At 39.5% G+C, this 15,656-nt stretch overlaps 1 protein-coding gene across 1 annotated transcript; it reads right to left on the bottom strand.

Moving 5' to 3' along the window:
- Positions 1-4,761: 4,761 nt before the first annotated feature.
- On the bottom strand, positions 4,762-14,306 carry LOC146483652 (uncharacterized). The gene is made up of 4 exons (XM_085105815.1): positions 14,184-14,306; positions 8,883-11,000; positions 7,219-8,783; positions 4,762-5,776 (listed from the first exon to the last, which is right to left on the bottom strand). The coding sequence occupies exons 2-3, from the start codon at positions 10,971-10,973 to the stop codon at positions 7,221-7,223; spliced, it is 3,654 nt and encodes a 1,217-aa protein (XP_084961941.1). The 5' UTR covers positions 10,974-11,000; positions 14,184-14,306; the 3' UTR covers positions 4,762-5,776; positions 7,219-7,220.
- Between the last annotated feature and the right edge of the window lie 1,350 nt (positions 14,307-15,656).

Here is a 15,656-nt window from a genome sequence, read left to right as displayed (position 1 = left end):
GGGTGGTGCAAATGACCTCACACGTAAGTTGCCCTTGTTCAGGACAAAAATCAAAAACCCACTGCAGAGTAATTTATGAACAGTCAATAGACCTTTTATTCCGACTAACCTCGTTCGGTAAAATACTCATTTGAGTTTTGATCTCAGGGTAGCAGGGCTAATTTGAATGTAAACAAAAAGAATATTTGGTGTCAGCCATTTTCGTATAGGGTCTATTTAATTTAAAAATTTTCTTAATGCATGCATTATTTTTACATCAGCAGTTACCCTATATTCGGTTTCTTCTAGGCATTCATACAGTTGGAAAAAAGTGTTTGAAAAACTGAGAGCGAAAAATACGCCCAGGCTTAAATATTCCTTTCCATAAAGTCAATAATTTATTCCCCACTCCAGAAACTATGGGGAGACTGGTGCGACTGAGGGATTATGATTATGATTATGATTGGGTGGACAGAGGGAAAATGCACCGATGAATAAGTGAATTTTTGACATTTTCTCAAGGAATTGTAGATCTAGTTTAGCAGTTTTTTTGGAATTCAGTTGTGTAGGAAAATACTCTTTCAGGTAAAAACTATTTACCAAGAGCTACGCTACATTTAGAAACTATCCAAAAGTGCACTCCCTTATTTATCGACGGGATCGTCTACCCAAACCATACCGCATTCCCTGACTCGAACCAATCTTTTCACAGTTTTCTGGAGTGGAGAATTGTAGTGTAAAGTTGTGTCACTAGTCATACATTGTTTCTTATTTATACAATGAACAGTGTAAAACTTGCGTTGTGATTGGTGGAGCGGCGTTTATGATCAGAGTAAGGTATCAGAATATAGACGCGCGATTGACGTCATCGAGTGGTGTGACCGGCCCACGTGATCAGAGTCTAGAGTCCAGCCAGAGTAACTAGTCAACAAAGTTTTGCAAACTGTTCTTGCGTGTAGCACCGGGACAAACATAGGCAAATTTTCGCAAGAAAGGAAAACTGTCTGACGAAAAATTGGATAAAGACCGTTGACAGTGACCTCAACCAGGTTAAAAGATACTAGAACTTTGTTGTGCCGTGAAAAGGAAGGAAATATTTGCCCAAATTTCTCGCCGATAGAAATCCGATAATGGCGAGTAATCGATCACAAATCGTAGTGAAGCGACTGACATGCTGTAATATTTTTGGGGCAAGAAATTTCTACTGGAATAAAGGTTAGTTTTGAAAACATTGTTCATGAAATTCTTTCGGACTTTACCCTAACTTTGAGGATCACAACTGCGAGTCAGTTTCAGACTCAGTCAACGTGATGCTCGCTCACGAAATGTGGTCAAAAGTCTTGGTTATTGTATAAAACAAATAGATTCCATTTTGCCGTGGGTCTGTACTCTGATGACTCTCTGATAACGCACAGATGACGTCAAAACGTGGTAAGAACATCAGTCACGCTATTCGCCTGCGGCTCGTATAGTACTTCGTTGTTCTCACCACGTTTTGACGTCATCAGTGCGCTATCCCAGAGCACAGACGCACGGCAGAATGGTGTCTATTTGTTAAATCAGCTTAATCCTATAATTGGCTTGTTCTAGACATTCATATACATTGTTTAAAAGTGGGAAAATATGATTGAGAAAACATATTGAAGCAATTTTACTTTCCAGAAAATTGGTTAAAATCCTGTCCCTTGTCCCTTCTCATCCGAGTACTATTTAACAGGTCACTATTCACTATTCAAACAATTATGGTTCTTTTGCATGAAGCTTTAAAGGTTTTGCGGCTGATTGACGATAAAATCATTTACGAGTTGAGCAAAGTGCTCCCACAGCTTCTTTCTTTGGAAGAATCAATGCTCAATAGAAATGCTGTAAACGTAATTAATAAGTTTACTTTGATTCTTAGTTGCTTAGTTAATTACACTCTTGGGCCAGGTTGTTCCAAAGCCGATTATCAAATAATCATGTCCGAACAAATCAACATATAAATAATTCTACGGGTCAAAATAATCATTACAGGTGCTTAATATGAATAACTTAAGGCGAGGAATAAGCTTTAAAATAGGTGCTGAGGTGGCAAGAGCTGCCTCACGCGGCAAAATATTTCAAACACGATTAGCTTTAGGATCTTACATACTCTCCTCACTGCTTTTCCAAATAGTTCTTGTGCAACCATGGACAAAACATGGACCCAACTTTTAGACCGGGTCCATGGACCATAATGGACCAAGTCTATAGACCCGGTCCAAAAAAAGGAGTGGGATACAATAAGGCTTATAAAATCCCATACGTTAAGCTTTGTAGCGATGCATAAACAGCGCAACATGTACGGGAAACTTCAAACTTGATATAGTTTAAAACTCACGCCTACCTGGATGGACACACAGTGTACCTTTGCGTGCCTATATCTGCAGTGATGGATTTGTACTTCCTACAAAAAACGCGTTTTTCTTTCTCGATGTCTTGTTTGGTATATTCACTGTGAGATGTGAAACGCATGCTACCAATGTTTTTGTACGTATGTAATCACATATATTCCATGGCGCATATGCCACACATTGACATTCCAATCCTGGTAGTATGGAGGATGTTTGTCCCATGAAACTAGTTTAATGGCCATAGCTCCCACGAGTCTCCTGTAGCTCTGCAGATATATCATACGAACTAGTAATCGGAAGGTCTTAGGTTCGACTCCTAATTGGAGCACTCGGATTTCCTTTTACCGAGTATGCCTGTGTCACTTTGAATAATACACCAGTCTCGATGTTTTTGTAATTAATATAGATATTAGTGCTTGTTTCTCTTACCCTTTGCCTCATTCAAAGTTGTTAACCCATTCACACCAAGATTTGGCCAGAAAAAAAAAACATACTGCCGTACAGCAAATGGCATTTTCTTCGCGTCACTTAAGCAAATTGCAGCCAAATCGTCGTTAAGGGGAACGTCTCTCTCAAGCGGCCCTCTTAAGGTACGTTTGTGCAAAAGTTTGATTTCAGCCACTGATATTGAACCACTAAACCAGCAACTAGAATGTTTGCGAGCCTGATAAGCATCGTGCTAACACCCATACAGAGCACATTCCTTATATAGAGAGACCACATTCCCAAGGCTTTGAAAACTCAAAAGCAACGTATAAAAATCCGGTGAAGTTCTGAAAGAACAGCAAGTTTATGATCAAGACTAAGGTCAGCCTTTTCTAGTCCAGTGTCATCTCGGTGTTGTTGTTTGGTTTTAAAACATGGAGGCGGAACGACTAAAGCTGATGAAAGGAAGCTGGACTCCTTTTTATACAAGAGCCTACCGGTTACAAACGAGGACTGAGATGAGAGGAAGAACATGTATGGGGACAATAAGACAGGAAGTGGCCATGAGAAGATGGACATAGTTAGGCCGTGTCCTTAATTTGTTCTTTTAAAAATTATTCCCTTTTATGGGTGAAAAATGAATTTGGGCCACGCCCACAAAACTGGACTGTGACACTTTTTAGGGCTGTTTTCGAAATTTTTTCCGACGAGCATACACGTCATATTTATAGGGGAGTGCCCCCGCCCCCCTCTCGGCGTCGAGAGCAGGCCCATAGCCAGTATAGTGGCAACCGAGGTAGTTAGTTGGCTTCAAGGTAAAATGTCCAGGGTTAATAAAAATGTTTTGGAACTTAATTATGTTTTTAACAAAGGAAAATGTTTGCAATCACCAGCCATGGTGTTTGTATGTGTTATCAGTATCGAGCGCCGAGAAATTTCTTTTTTCTGTGGGCAACACTTGCGTTTTGCGGATTATGGAGGGTTCTAAATATTGGGACTTTCACAAAGGAACGGTGCGATAAAAAATCAATAGGCTCCAGTTTTGCCTTTTTACGCATGGCAACAATCCCCATTTCTTTTCTAACTTAGTATTGCGTCGGTAAAGAATTTGATCTGGCTACGAGCCTGTTACGAAGTAACTCTAACAGAAATTTCCATAAGCCAGGATACTCTATATCGGTAAATCAAAATAAAATATTCTAGGAATGAGAGGACTTAAAGCGCAATCGTTTCAGCAAGCCTTCTGGCGCTTGCACTCGCGCTTGCAACTCGCCCCTCGCAACAGAAACTATTCGGAGTCTAGCATTCCCTTTACTTGCATGTAAATTACCAAAGTTTTTATTAAAAGATTATCAGTTTAACACCTGTACAGATCATTGAAAAATGCTTTAATGCTTACTTTATAGCAACTGTTTGACAGCAAACGCCCTTGCTACCAGCTGTGTTCGCTAAAATATATTTTCGTGAAATACCGTTATTTCTCTGCTTGTAAAGAAAAGCTTTCAAACAGCTCTTTACTTTGTTTAAGCTGATTTAAAATTTCCGTTAAAAACAAAATCACTAACGCGCTCTCGAGAGTGAGAAAGCTAAGTTTTAAAAAATTGTTTTCGACGTCGATAGACGTTTGGCGATCAGGGGCACCCAACGGTTCATTTCGGTGAATATCTGTTCGAAAGGATTTAGTTGCAAAGAAAATCCAAAGTTTTCTTCGCCAAAATGTCAACTAAAAGTGTCTTGAATTATCGTACAACCAACAAGAGTAAGATTCCGATCCCTGAACTTTTTTCTTCAATTTCAATTTTCCGCTAAAGCGTCCGTGTCTTTAAATGGGCAGAAAACGATCTGAGACAACATTTTAAGTATTTTACCTCAATGTTCTCGTTGGATCCCCCCGTCCGGACTGTCTTTTCTCTATAATCAAGGTGTTTAATTATTTAAGATTTCACGTAGTAGTAAAATGCGATTAATTAAAGCCGAAGGTGCCAAAGGGAACAGGGATTAAACAAAATAATAATAATAAAGAACGTTACTGTGTTATCTGCGTCACAAGACAGCATTCGATTTAGCAACTTGATATATATACAAAATTACTTTTATGCTTCCTGTATCCGATTGTGACTGGGTAAACATCCTTTTGTTTTCAAAAGGTCAGCAGAAATTGAACCAGCGACTACATAAACCTACACGCATTTGACCACTTCATAAAATAGAAACTGTAATATGCGACATTAACAAAAAAATCTTAGTGGGAATTTCAAGCAGAACCTGCAAATCCACTAACGACAGAGTAAATACTTTTAAGTGATCACTAACACCAATCACAGCAGACTTACACAGAGCAATGAGAAATCAGAATAAGAAACAAATACATGTAACCAGAGTCAAGCGCGGGAAAACGCGTGCGAGCAAGTCTTGATTGGTTTTCCTTTTCATTTGCTGAGAAAGTGGTGCGTGTGTTGTTAAGCAATCGCAGAGCGTAGTAAAGCAAACGCGAATTACTTTCCACACTTAATCGAAGACTGCTCTACTGGCAAGGAAACTACCATCCGCTGATCCTTTTGATCGTGATGTCGAGAAGTTCAACATGATTGAGGATTAAGTTGGTTTTATCAAACACATTTCACTTGTGGTAGTAAAAAGAAAACCTGCGTCTACCTTATTTATACCTTACAAAATATAACCACCCTTAAATTAAATAACGTGTGTATTTAGAGAACTCTAAATGCTACCAAATTAAAACCCAATACTCAGTAAACTCCTAAACTATGTGAGGATAGCCTTTGTTCTTAATTTGGATCGAGGAAGCCGTCCTGACAACGAAAACTACAACATAAGCACGCGAATCCAACTCGCTTTAAAATACAACTGTGATAAGTCAATGCATTCAGCCCAAGTGATTCTACTTTAGTTTACTGTCCAAGTTACTGACGTCCTGTTTCAAAGAATGTTCTGTTCTCTCAGGCACTCCTCGGCGGGTGGACTGGGCCAGACACCTGCAACTGATAAACAAACATCGTATTTTGGGGTTAGTGTTGTAATCTGTCATTGGAAATAATTATTTAGTCTGGCGCATAACTACCAAACTGAAGGGCTCGGGAATTAAAGGCCTCATATCAAGTTGAGTTCTAAAGGAAATTGTTGAATTTGTTCATAGCCAACTTTTCTATCGCTAGTTCAGTTACTTCGCCTGATCGCCAACCTGCTGGTTACAATACTACTTCGCTCACTCCGCTTCTTCTGTAATCTTTGAACTGTGATTAATTCGTTTTAGAAACTTTATCAAATCCATTTCGAAATGTTTATTTAACAAAGACCACGCTACCCCTGTATTTGTTGAAGATTTTTGAGTGAGCGCAACCTCTTAGATATCAGCAAATACACTGAATCAGCAGTATTTCTTTTATGTAACTCTCTAAAACAGAATGAACTGCACGCCGTTTTTAAGGCGGTGTAAGAGGAATTGTGTTCTTGTTGAAAGTATAAATTAACCCAATATAGGTAGAATTGATGTTTATCCTATTATAATGTTCATAAATCACGGAATCAGAGAACACTCCAATAACAATATACCGTTTGGTCTTCTGTCAGAACCATAAGTGTTTCCAAGAGAATGGAAGACATTCCCTGAATAATTTATTCAATAATAATAATAATAATAATAATAATAATAATAATAATAATAATAATAATAATAATAATAATAATAATAATAATAGTAATAATAATAATAATAATAATTATAATAACAATAATTATAATAATAATAGTAATAATAATAATATTAATAATAATCATCATCATCATCATCATAATAATAATAATAATAATAATAATAATAATAATAATAATAATAAGGGGAATAATAGAAAGGGGAGCAATATGCCAAAACCATGTCATGGATCAGAAGTCTAATTTCATTGGCACTGTTAAGATCTGCACTCGTCTGTCTTAGAGGTTCAAGGACATTACGAAGAATTCAACGCGACATCAAGAACGCGATCATTGACATTGAAACTGCAGAAGGGGCCATTTGAGAGATGCGTATGTTGTTTATGTTTTTCTTCTTTTCATCAAGTGGAGCTGATTTTATACTTCGCGACATTCGTTTTTTTCTTTTTCTTTACAAAAACATTAAAAAAATATTTAAAAAAAATTATTACTGAAATTGTGCTTGAAAATAGTCTCTTTTTTAATAAATTGTAAAATAAATTGTAAATAGATTTTTAATAGCTCTTTTTTATATACTTGTAACGTGTAAATAGCAATTTGTGTGGAATATGTTAATAAAATTATATATTTTTTTAATTAAAAAAATGATAATTATAATAATAATAATAATAATAGAAGTAATAATATAATAATAATAATAATAATAATAATAATAATAATAATAATAATAAATTCCACACCCGTAATGATATAATTCATTCATAAAACTCACCTTTACTTTCCGAAATCAAACGTCACCTTATCCCCAATCAGCATGAAAGGCGCCCAGTTCTCCAAGTCAGCATAGCCGTTACTTCTCCTCCACTTCATGGCCTGATGAAGAGACTCACTGGCACTTTTTCCACGAACCAGGTGTTTGTAGAAACGACTCATTAACTGCTCTGTTGCCTCGTCTGGTATGGACCATAGGGCCGCCAACACTGAGCGTGCACCAGATCCTAAGAATGCCCGAGCGATTCCAACAACTCCCTCAGCTCTAACTTTTCCTTGTGCACTGTGACAACAGCTGAGTACTACAAGTTTGGCACGCAGTTGAACTTGTGAAATGTCATCCATTGTCAAGAGGTAGTCTTTCTCGCATGGAGTCGCGTTAGTGGGGCGTTGAGGAGCAAGAGCAATTTCTCCTCTCTCGGCATGACCATGAGCAGCAAAATGAATCAGACTTACAGAGGGCATCCTCTGAAGAACTGCTTGTTTAGTTGCTCGCTCCTCTAACAAAGGCTCTGCTCCGAGTAGTTCTGCAATCATCACCGCTTCCTTTCTTGCAGATGGCAAGCGACAAAGTTTCTGAATGCGTCCCTTGTAAAGCACGTCCCCAACGTCCGGATCACCCACTACCAGTGCTCCGGTCTGACTGTGATAATCTGCTGGACTGTCCTGAATGAGCCCGAGAGTCGACAAAGAAGGAACAATGCGGATTATGTAAGTCTGCGACAGGTATATATCACTTTCATCCTTTAATGCTGCGAATGGAACTTTGTACAAGGCACGATCAGGGACAATCACGATTTCAGGCTCGTCGAGAAAGTTAGCCACAGGAGCGATGATCATCTGGTAACACTCGGCTAGGGTGGGAACGGGTTGTAGGTCTTCCTCTTCTTCGGTCTCTACTGGGCGGAATTCTGCCGAGCTTCCTTCCTTCGATGTTTCATGTTTTGAGTCGCCGACTTTTGAAAAAAACAGCGATCGATCTTCGTAGCTCTCTTCATCATGACGGACGACATTAAACCTTCTGAATGTTTTCACACTGAAAACTTCCTGAACGTTTCTTTCTAATCCCTTTTTGACAAAACACTCGTTGACGTCTACCTTAAGGAAAAGTGTTGGTTTGTTTCCTTTAAGGACCCACAAAAACATATCTCGTTGGAAATAAGAAATGTATAGACAGTTACAGTCAATTTCTTTCTTCACGATCCTTTCAATCTCAGGCCATGACAGCGGATTGACTAATATTTTTTGTTGAGCAGAATACAGACCAGAGATTAAGTCTGCCAGAGCTCTGCCTCTACCAAGCTCTAGGACACAAAGAGCTTCTTTCTCTTTTCCCACACCAAGACAATACATTGCGCTGAGTAATTGATAGGAAGGACTGTGCTTGTCTAACAGGGATATCTTAAATTGTTCATTGCGTCCAAGACCATTTCGCATTCTCTCAGACTTGATGATGCTTGCCAAGAGATTCGAAACCACGTCATTTTGTAAACTTGAATTTCCTTCTGATAAGAAGTCGTATGCTAGGTTGAGATGTGAAAGAGCCTCCCCATCTACGTAACCTATCTCTCTGCTCACGGCGAGGGCTCTATTGTGATAAGCTTTAGCCTCAGCATATTTACCAAGAAAGTGAAACAACGATCCTAAGTTTATACAACTTTCCACTTCTCCCTGTTTGTCACCAATTTCTTTCAGGATCACAAGGGCGTTCTTGTAGTGTGTTTCAGCCTTTCCATATTCCCCGTGACACTTATAGACAGTTCCCAGTTTCCTGTAACACGTGGCCTCTCCTTGTATGTCACCAATTTCTTTTGTGATCACAAGTGCGTTTTCGTGGTACGGTTTGGCCTTGTCATATTCACCGAGAGAGTGATACACAGTTCCCAGGTTCCCATAACACGTGGCCTCTCCTCGTTTGTCACCAATTTCTTTCAAAATCACAAGTGCGTTTTCCTGGTACGTTTTCGCCTTGTCATATTCACCGAGAAATTGATACACAGTTCCCAGGTTCCCATAACACACGCCCTCTCCTTGTTTGTCACCAATTTCTTTTGTCATCACAAGTGCGTTTTCCTGGTACGTTTTGGCCTTTTCATATTCACCAAGAGATTGATACAAAGTTCCCAGGTTCCCATAACACACGGCCTCTCTTCGTTTGTCACCAATTTCTTTTCGGATCACAAGTGCGTTTTCCTGGTACGTTTTGGCCTTTTCATATTCACCGAGAGATTGATACACAGTTCCCAGGTTCCCATAACACGTGGCCTCTCCTCGTTTGTCACCAATTTCTTTTCGGATTACAAGTGCGTTTTCGTGGTACGTTTTGGCCTTTTCATATTCACCGAGAGATTGATACAAAGTTCCCAGGTTCCCATAACACGCGGCCTCTCCTCGTTTTTCACCAATTTCTTTTCGGATTACAAGTGCGTTTTCCTGGTACGTTTTGGCCTTTTCACATTCACCGAGAGATTCATACAAAGTTCCCAGGTTCCCATAACTCGCGGCCTCTCCTCGTTTGTCACCAATTTCTTTTCGGATTACAAGTGCGTTTTCCTGGTACGTTTTGGCCTTTTCATATTCACCGAGAGATTGATAAAAAGTTCCCAGGTTCCCATAACACGCGGCCTCTCCTCGTTTGTCACCAATTTCTTTCAGGATTACAAGTGCGTTTTCCTGGTACGTTTTGGCCTTTTCACATTCACTGAGAGATTCATACAAAGTTCCCAGGTTCCCATAACTCGCGGCCTCTCCTCGTTTGTCACTAATTTCTTTTCGGATTACAAGTGCGTTTTCCTGGTACGTTTTGGCCTTTTCATATTCACCGAGAAGTTGATACACAGTTCCCAGGTTTCCATAACACGTGGCCTCTCCTTGTTTCTCACCAATTTCTTTCAGGATCACAAGTGCTTTTTCCTGGTACGTTTTGGCCTTTTCATATTCACCGAGAGATTGATACACAGTTCCCAGGTTCCTATAACACGCGGCCTCTCCTCGTTTGTCACCAATTTCTTTTCGGATTACAAGTGCGTTTTCCTGGTACGTTTTGGCTTTTTCATATTCACAGAGAAATTCATACACAGTTCCCAGGTTCCCATAACAAGTGGCCTCTCCTCGTTTGTCACCAATTTCTTTTGTGATCACAAGTGCGTTTTCCTGGTACGTTTTGGCTTTTTCATATTCACAGAGAAACTCATACACAGTTCCCAGGTTTCCATAACAAGTGGCCTCTCCTCGTTTGTCACCAATTTCTTTTGTGATCACAAGCGCGTTTTCCTGGTACGTTTTGGCCTTTTCATATTCACCGAGAGATACATGCACAGTTCCCAGGTTCCGATAACACGTGGATTGTCCTTCCCTGTTGCCTTTTTCTATCATGATTCGGAGTGCTTCCTTGTAAAGGTTTATGGCTACTTTATATTTACCCTGAAGGTAGCATAATTTTGCCATTTTACAGGTTACCTGGCTTTCTTGGGTTTTATCGCCACATCCCCGCAGAAAGTGTAAAAGTTTCCTACCACATTCTATAACAGTTGAGTGATCGTAAAGACGGCAGTAAGTGTTAAACAATAATGAGTATATCCGTGTGTATGATAATTCAACAAATTTCTTTTGTTTTTCCAGGTCTTTGTTGTTTAGCAGAACCAAACATTCCTTGCACAACTTAATAGCTTGTTGAACTCGACTTGTGTTGCGAAGAAATGTGGCAACGAATGTACCGATAAAGATTGTCTTTATAATTTCCTCTGCGTTGTCCATGACGGTCTTAACTAGAAACCAGGCTCACTATGGAAAAAGAAGTTGATCATAAAATACCATTCCTAGATGTTTTGATCAACAACAATGAGTAGTATTTATCGTAAGAAAACGTCCACTGGCCTATTGGCCAATTACTTTGGTTTTAAATCCTATTTTCTTGTAAACTGGGTCTCATTAGGACTCACGTTGATAGAGCTCACAAGAGCAATAACACCTGGTTGGGTTTTCAAGAGGACATCAAGACGCTTACTGAAAATCCTTCAAAAGAATCTTTTTCCACCAGACAAAGGCCCTACTCCGAACTACTCACTAAAATAGGTTTACCATCACTTGAGAATCAACGCCTCGCAAAAATAGTTTGCACAGTTTTCAATGCTATTAATAGTGAACATGCACCAAAAAGCATAAAAGAACTGATCGGTCTTAGAGATAATAAATACAATCTAAGAGGAAGTGACATTTTAAAGCGACCAAAGGCTAGCACTTCAACTTATGGCCTTAAATCGTAGAGGTTTACGGCACCAAAACTCTGGAACTCATTACTTTTCTCAAGCAGAACAGTTCCAACTTACAAGGCTTTAAAAAACAGCATAAGAACACTAAATCTGGCAGGTCTACTATGATTGAGCAAGAGACTATGAGGTAAGAGAGCGAATCCTCCATACTTGCCCCTCTTCCTATGAAAATTTTTTTCAATCTATTTTTGTTTGCGTTGCTATTGTTACCAACATATAAATTAAGTTAGTTTTTTCATCTTTAGAAATCGGTAGTTGTTGAACGTGAAAGACCCTATCCCTAGTGGGCTCCGTGCGTATGTGGTATATCTTTTTTTGTGTGCGGGCTGTAATGCCAGCTATGTCGGTGAAACCACTCGGCCTTTTTCCACATGCGTGCGTGAGCACCTGGTTAGTGATGGAACCTCTCACATATTCAGACCTTTACAAAATTCTCAACAATTTCGCACTTTATGTTATCGCGATTGTGTTAGTGTCTTAGATCACGCTTCCACCAGCTTCTACAGGTCATCAATGGGAGCAATCTACATTAAATCACATAGGCGGCGGGGCAGGGGGCAGGGGGACACAGCCCCTCCTCCCCTAACGTTTTGGTGCCGAAAATATCGCTAGCGCAGAATAAAAATTGGCAAAATACTCAATTTCGTGATCTTTTCACAAATGGTTTTACCAGCATCGTGCTTGGCGAAATGATATGTTGTAAAACGTTTGATCCAGTTTGAACTGCGCTGCCCGAAGTACGTCAGGTTACAAATATACGGACCATTTGCGAAGCTTTCAACAAAACCCATGTCACCAAAACACTGTTAGGAGAGGTACATGAACTCTTAGAGATGTATTTGAAAGTTACCAGCCGAATGAGTAGCATCCGCGACTTCAGGGCGCACATTTTCTGCCCTCAGACGACTCAAGAACTACCTAAGAAGCAAGACCACCTGGACAACTGCCTACCGTGGATGCATTGTCACAAATCGATTACGGACACCCTAGACACCGTTAAGATTGCAAAGAGATTTGCTTGTGCCAACGAACAACGCAAAGGGCATTTTGGAAAATTTGAAGAGGGGTATGCGCAGGGCTAGATGAAAGATGAGCCTCCCCCCCCCTCCCTCACCCCCCACGTTTCAAAACGCTCCACCGCCTCTGTAATCATCAACTGTATCATGTCAATTAAAAACTTTCCTTGCAATCATGCATTCTCCTTGTTTCCTTTTGTTGTTATGGCCAATTAGCATTCTGTGTAGCATTATAAATTCAATTTTGTACTTTGTGTTAATTTGAACTGAAGATGACATTTGAAGTGTTGAAACATGTCTTTTAAAATCGAAAATGTTGTGTCATTCCTTAAAATTATAAATGTTATACAAACCAGAGAAAGAAAACAAAAGCACAATAGTTTGGGGCTGTTTATACTACCGGCAAAAAAGTGTTGAGCGGCCACCGTAATTTCATAAACCGGCCAGTTACTGGTAAGGACGCCAGTTTTAGAGTTTATAAAGTACATGTAGAATAAACATATTCTTGTTCCATATGGGATCAGTGAAAGAAAGGTCGAAACTGAAGAATAAACTTGGGCGGAAAAAAGGAACTTTCGCTACTGAACATGTAAATTTAGCAAACTGTCATGCGCGGGGTTGAATTATATCACTATGTGAACAATTCTCTCCTTTAGATTTCAAAATTTCCTTATCAAATAAAGTTAAGTTCCGTACTATTCAACGTTCATATTTCATCGTTCTGTAATTAAAACAAGTAATGGTTTGATAAACCCCACAAATTCCCTTTCAGGGGCACAAAACGAGAAAATTTAGTAAACTTTTATTGCCCGGTTTTACTAGCTGCTATTTGCTTTACAAAAATGCTAGCCGACCATATTTGGCGTTTTTGACGACAATTTTGCCTCCCGGAGAACGAAAGGAATTATTTTTACTGTGTAACGATTGTTTTGAGCCGGTATATTCCCGAAGAAAACCTTAGGTTTTCTTTCAAACTAAATCCGGAGTTCTGAGATGATTTCCGCCTTCCGAACAGATTTTCAGCGAAATGAATTGTTGGGTCGGCCCATGTCCCTGTTAACGGACTTTATCCGTAACGAAGGTTCACTGGACATTTTGGGATCACACAAGTAAATAAACTTTTGCATTGAAAACAAATGAAACATTTTGACAGGACTGTGTTGCTATTAATTGGAACGGATGTTACAGTTCCATCATGGGCGGCACCCAACGGTTCATTTCGGTAGATATTTGTTCTGATGGCTTTGATCGCCTTACAAATTCAGATTTAGTCGTAAATGTAAGGTTTTCTTCGGCAAAACGTCAGCTCAAAATTTCGAATTCGTTACACTGGAAAACTAATTCCTGTCCGCGCTTTCGAAGCGGATTAATGTGCTATTGAAAATGCAAAAAAGGGTCAGCTAGAATTTTCGTAAAACCAACAACTACTAATAAATTCGGACAATAAAAAATCCTTTCTTAAGACTTACTGCAAGTTAAAAATTTCAGCTTAAGCATCCAAACAGATCAATCTGTATTTCTAATAGCTTTCACAAATATGTCTTTAAAAGGCCACAAATCGATCTGGGAACACAGGAGAGAACACTTGAAGTATTTTCCTTAAATGTTCTCGTTGGGTGACCCCGTTCTGTTATTGACTGGCATAAATACAACAAACTTTTAAAACATCTTAAACTTACCACGATGCCTCTTACAGTCACATATCGTCGCAGCGCGCAATCATCCGAATACACACGGCTTGTGGCATGGAGAGAAAATGGTCGTTTATTAATAGAACTGAGAACTCGAAAACAAGACAGCTTACACTCTAAAAATAAAAAGAAACAAAGGAAAAGAAAAACCCGCAATGTTGGAAAATGATGCACGTAAAACTTAAAAACGAAACAAGGTTCGAAAACGATGCATCTAAAAACTCGAAAACAAAAGAGCCAACGCTAGAAAACGATGAAACTAAGTCTAAAAAAAGCAAGACAGTAAGAGCTTGCTCCCAATTCTTGATTACAAGAAACTCAAGGGCCCAAGACAAAACAACTAAGAGTGGAAAACGAAACACATTCAAAGACAAGAAATGACTACCTTTTGTGCAAAAAAAAAAAAAAAAAACGCGGGTCCGCCCATGCATTGCAATGAAATTGGCAGGTGAAAATAGAAATTTAAAAGACGTTATTTGAAAACCTAAAGAATTTGGAAGAGTTTTTTGCATAGAGAAGATCAACAAAACACTAGACATCAAAGCGAGGCCAAAAACACTTTTAAAAGCTATTTCTTCAGTGTAACTCTCAGTTTTTCTCACATAGCTCTGCTTTTGGAAAACTGTTCGCTTCACGAGACAGTTCAGAAATGGCTGTATATTTTTACACATAAGGTACATTATACATAATTAATTCTCAATAGTTGTAACAGGATCGAGACTTAGTGGGATAATCCTAATACCTTATTAGGGAACTTAATCACAGACGTTTTTGAGTCACGGAAGGCAACCGGAAATCGAATTTTCCCTTTTTTGGAGCGTTTTCACGCTATCGCGTTTCTAACGTCAAGCCACAGTCATCAACAAGAGTTTTTCCTGTCCGTAGTTAGGAGCAAAACTACGGGAAAAGCAAACATTCGACTTCCGGTTGCCGTCCGTGGCTCACGAACGGCTTAAGCTCCCTAATCAGTCACTGCTTGGGCTGGAAGTCAGTTGCAGAGCATCAGGCCACCGGCTAGGATGCTCTGGATTTTTTACTTCTTTCCTTTACTAACTGCCATCAATATTAAGCGTCTGGCACTTTTCTCAGGATTCTGGCGGTCCCCAGCAAACACACATGCTGCCATAGCTTCATGTTGTAGGGCATCCCCGGAAGCTTAAACCATTGGTTCCAAGAATTTTGCCCAGGCTCTAGTTTTCAACTTTGTATCTCAGGCTATGTTCACACGGGACCGTTCCTAAATGGATCTGACCCTATGCTGGAACGGACCATTTCTGTTCACACGGCACCGTTCCGCTTATCAACGTCAGGCCATACGGGACCGTTCTGTTATGGTTCGGTTCTGAATCGAAGTAAGAAAAGCAGCATTTTCTACCAGTTAAGCATGCGCAGAATACACGTTGGTGCTTTCAAAATGGCGCCGAAGAAGGCTAAATCGATAGAGGAAGGAAATAAAACCTT

This window comes from Pavona decussata, unplaced genomic scaffold, assembly GCF_977016875.1.
Source record: "Pavona decussata unplaced genomic scaffold, jaPavDecu1.1 SCAFFOLD_38, whole genome shotgun sequence".
Lineage (NCBI taxonomy): Eukaryota > Metazoa > Cnidaria > Anthozoa > Scleractinia > Agariciidae > Pavona > Pavona decussata.
Note: the sequence above shows the minus strand (reverse complement) of the source record. Positions and strands in the feature narration are given on the sequence as shown.

What these genes read in the sequence shown, in the direction of transcription:
- LOC146483652 (XM_085105815.1), bottom strand. Translation starts at nt 10,973, where the DNA reads ATGGACAACGCAGAGGAAATTATAAAGACAATCTTTATCGGTACATTC. An exon ending in TTGGTGACAAACAGGGAGAA is followed by an intron (nt 8,784 to 8,882) that starts GTGGAAAGTTGT and finishes GTGAGCAGAGAG; the next exon opens with ATAGGTTACGTAGATGGGGA.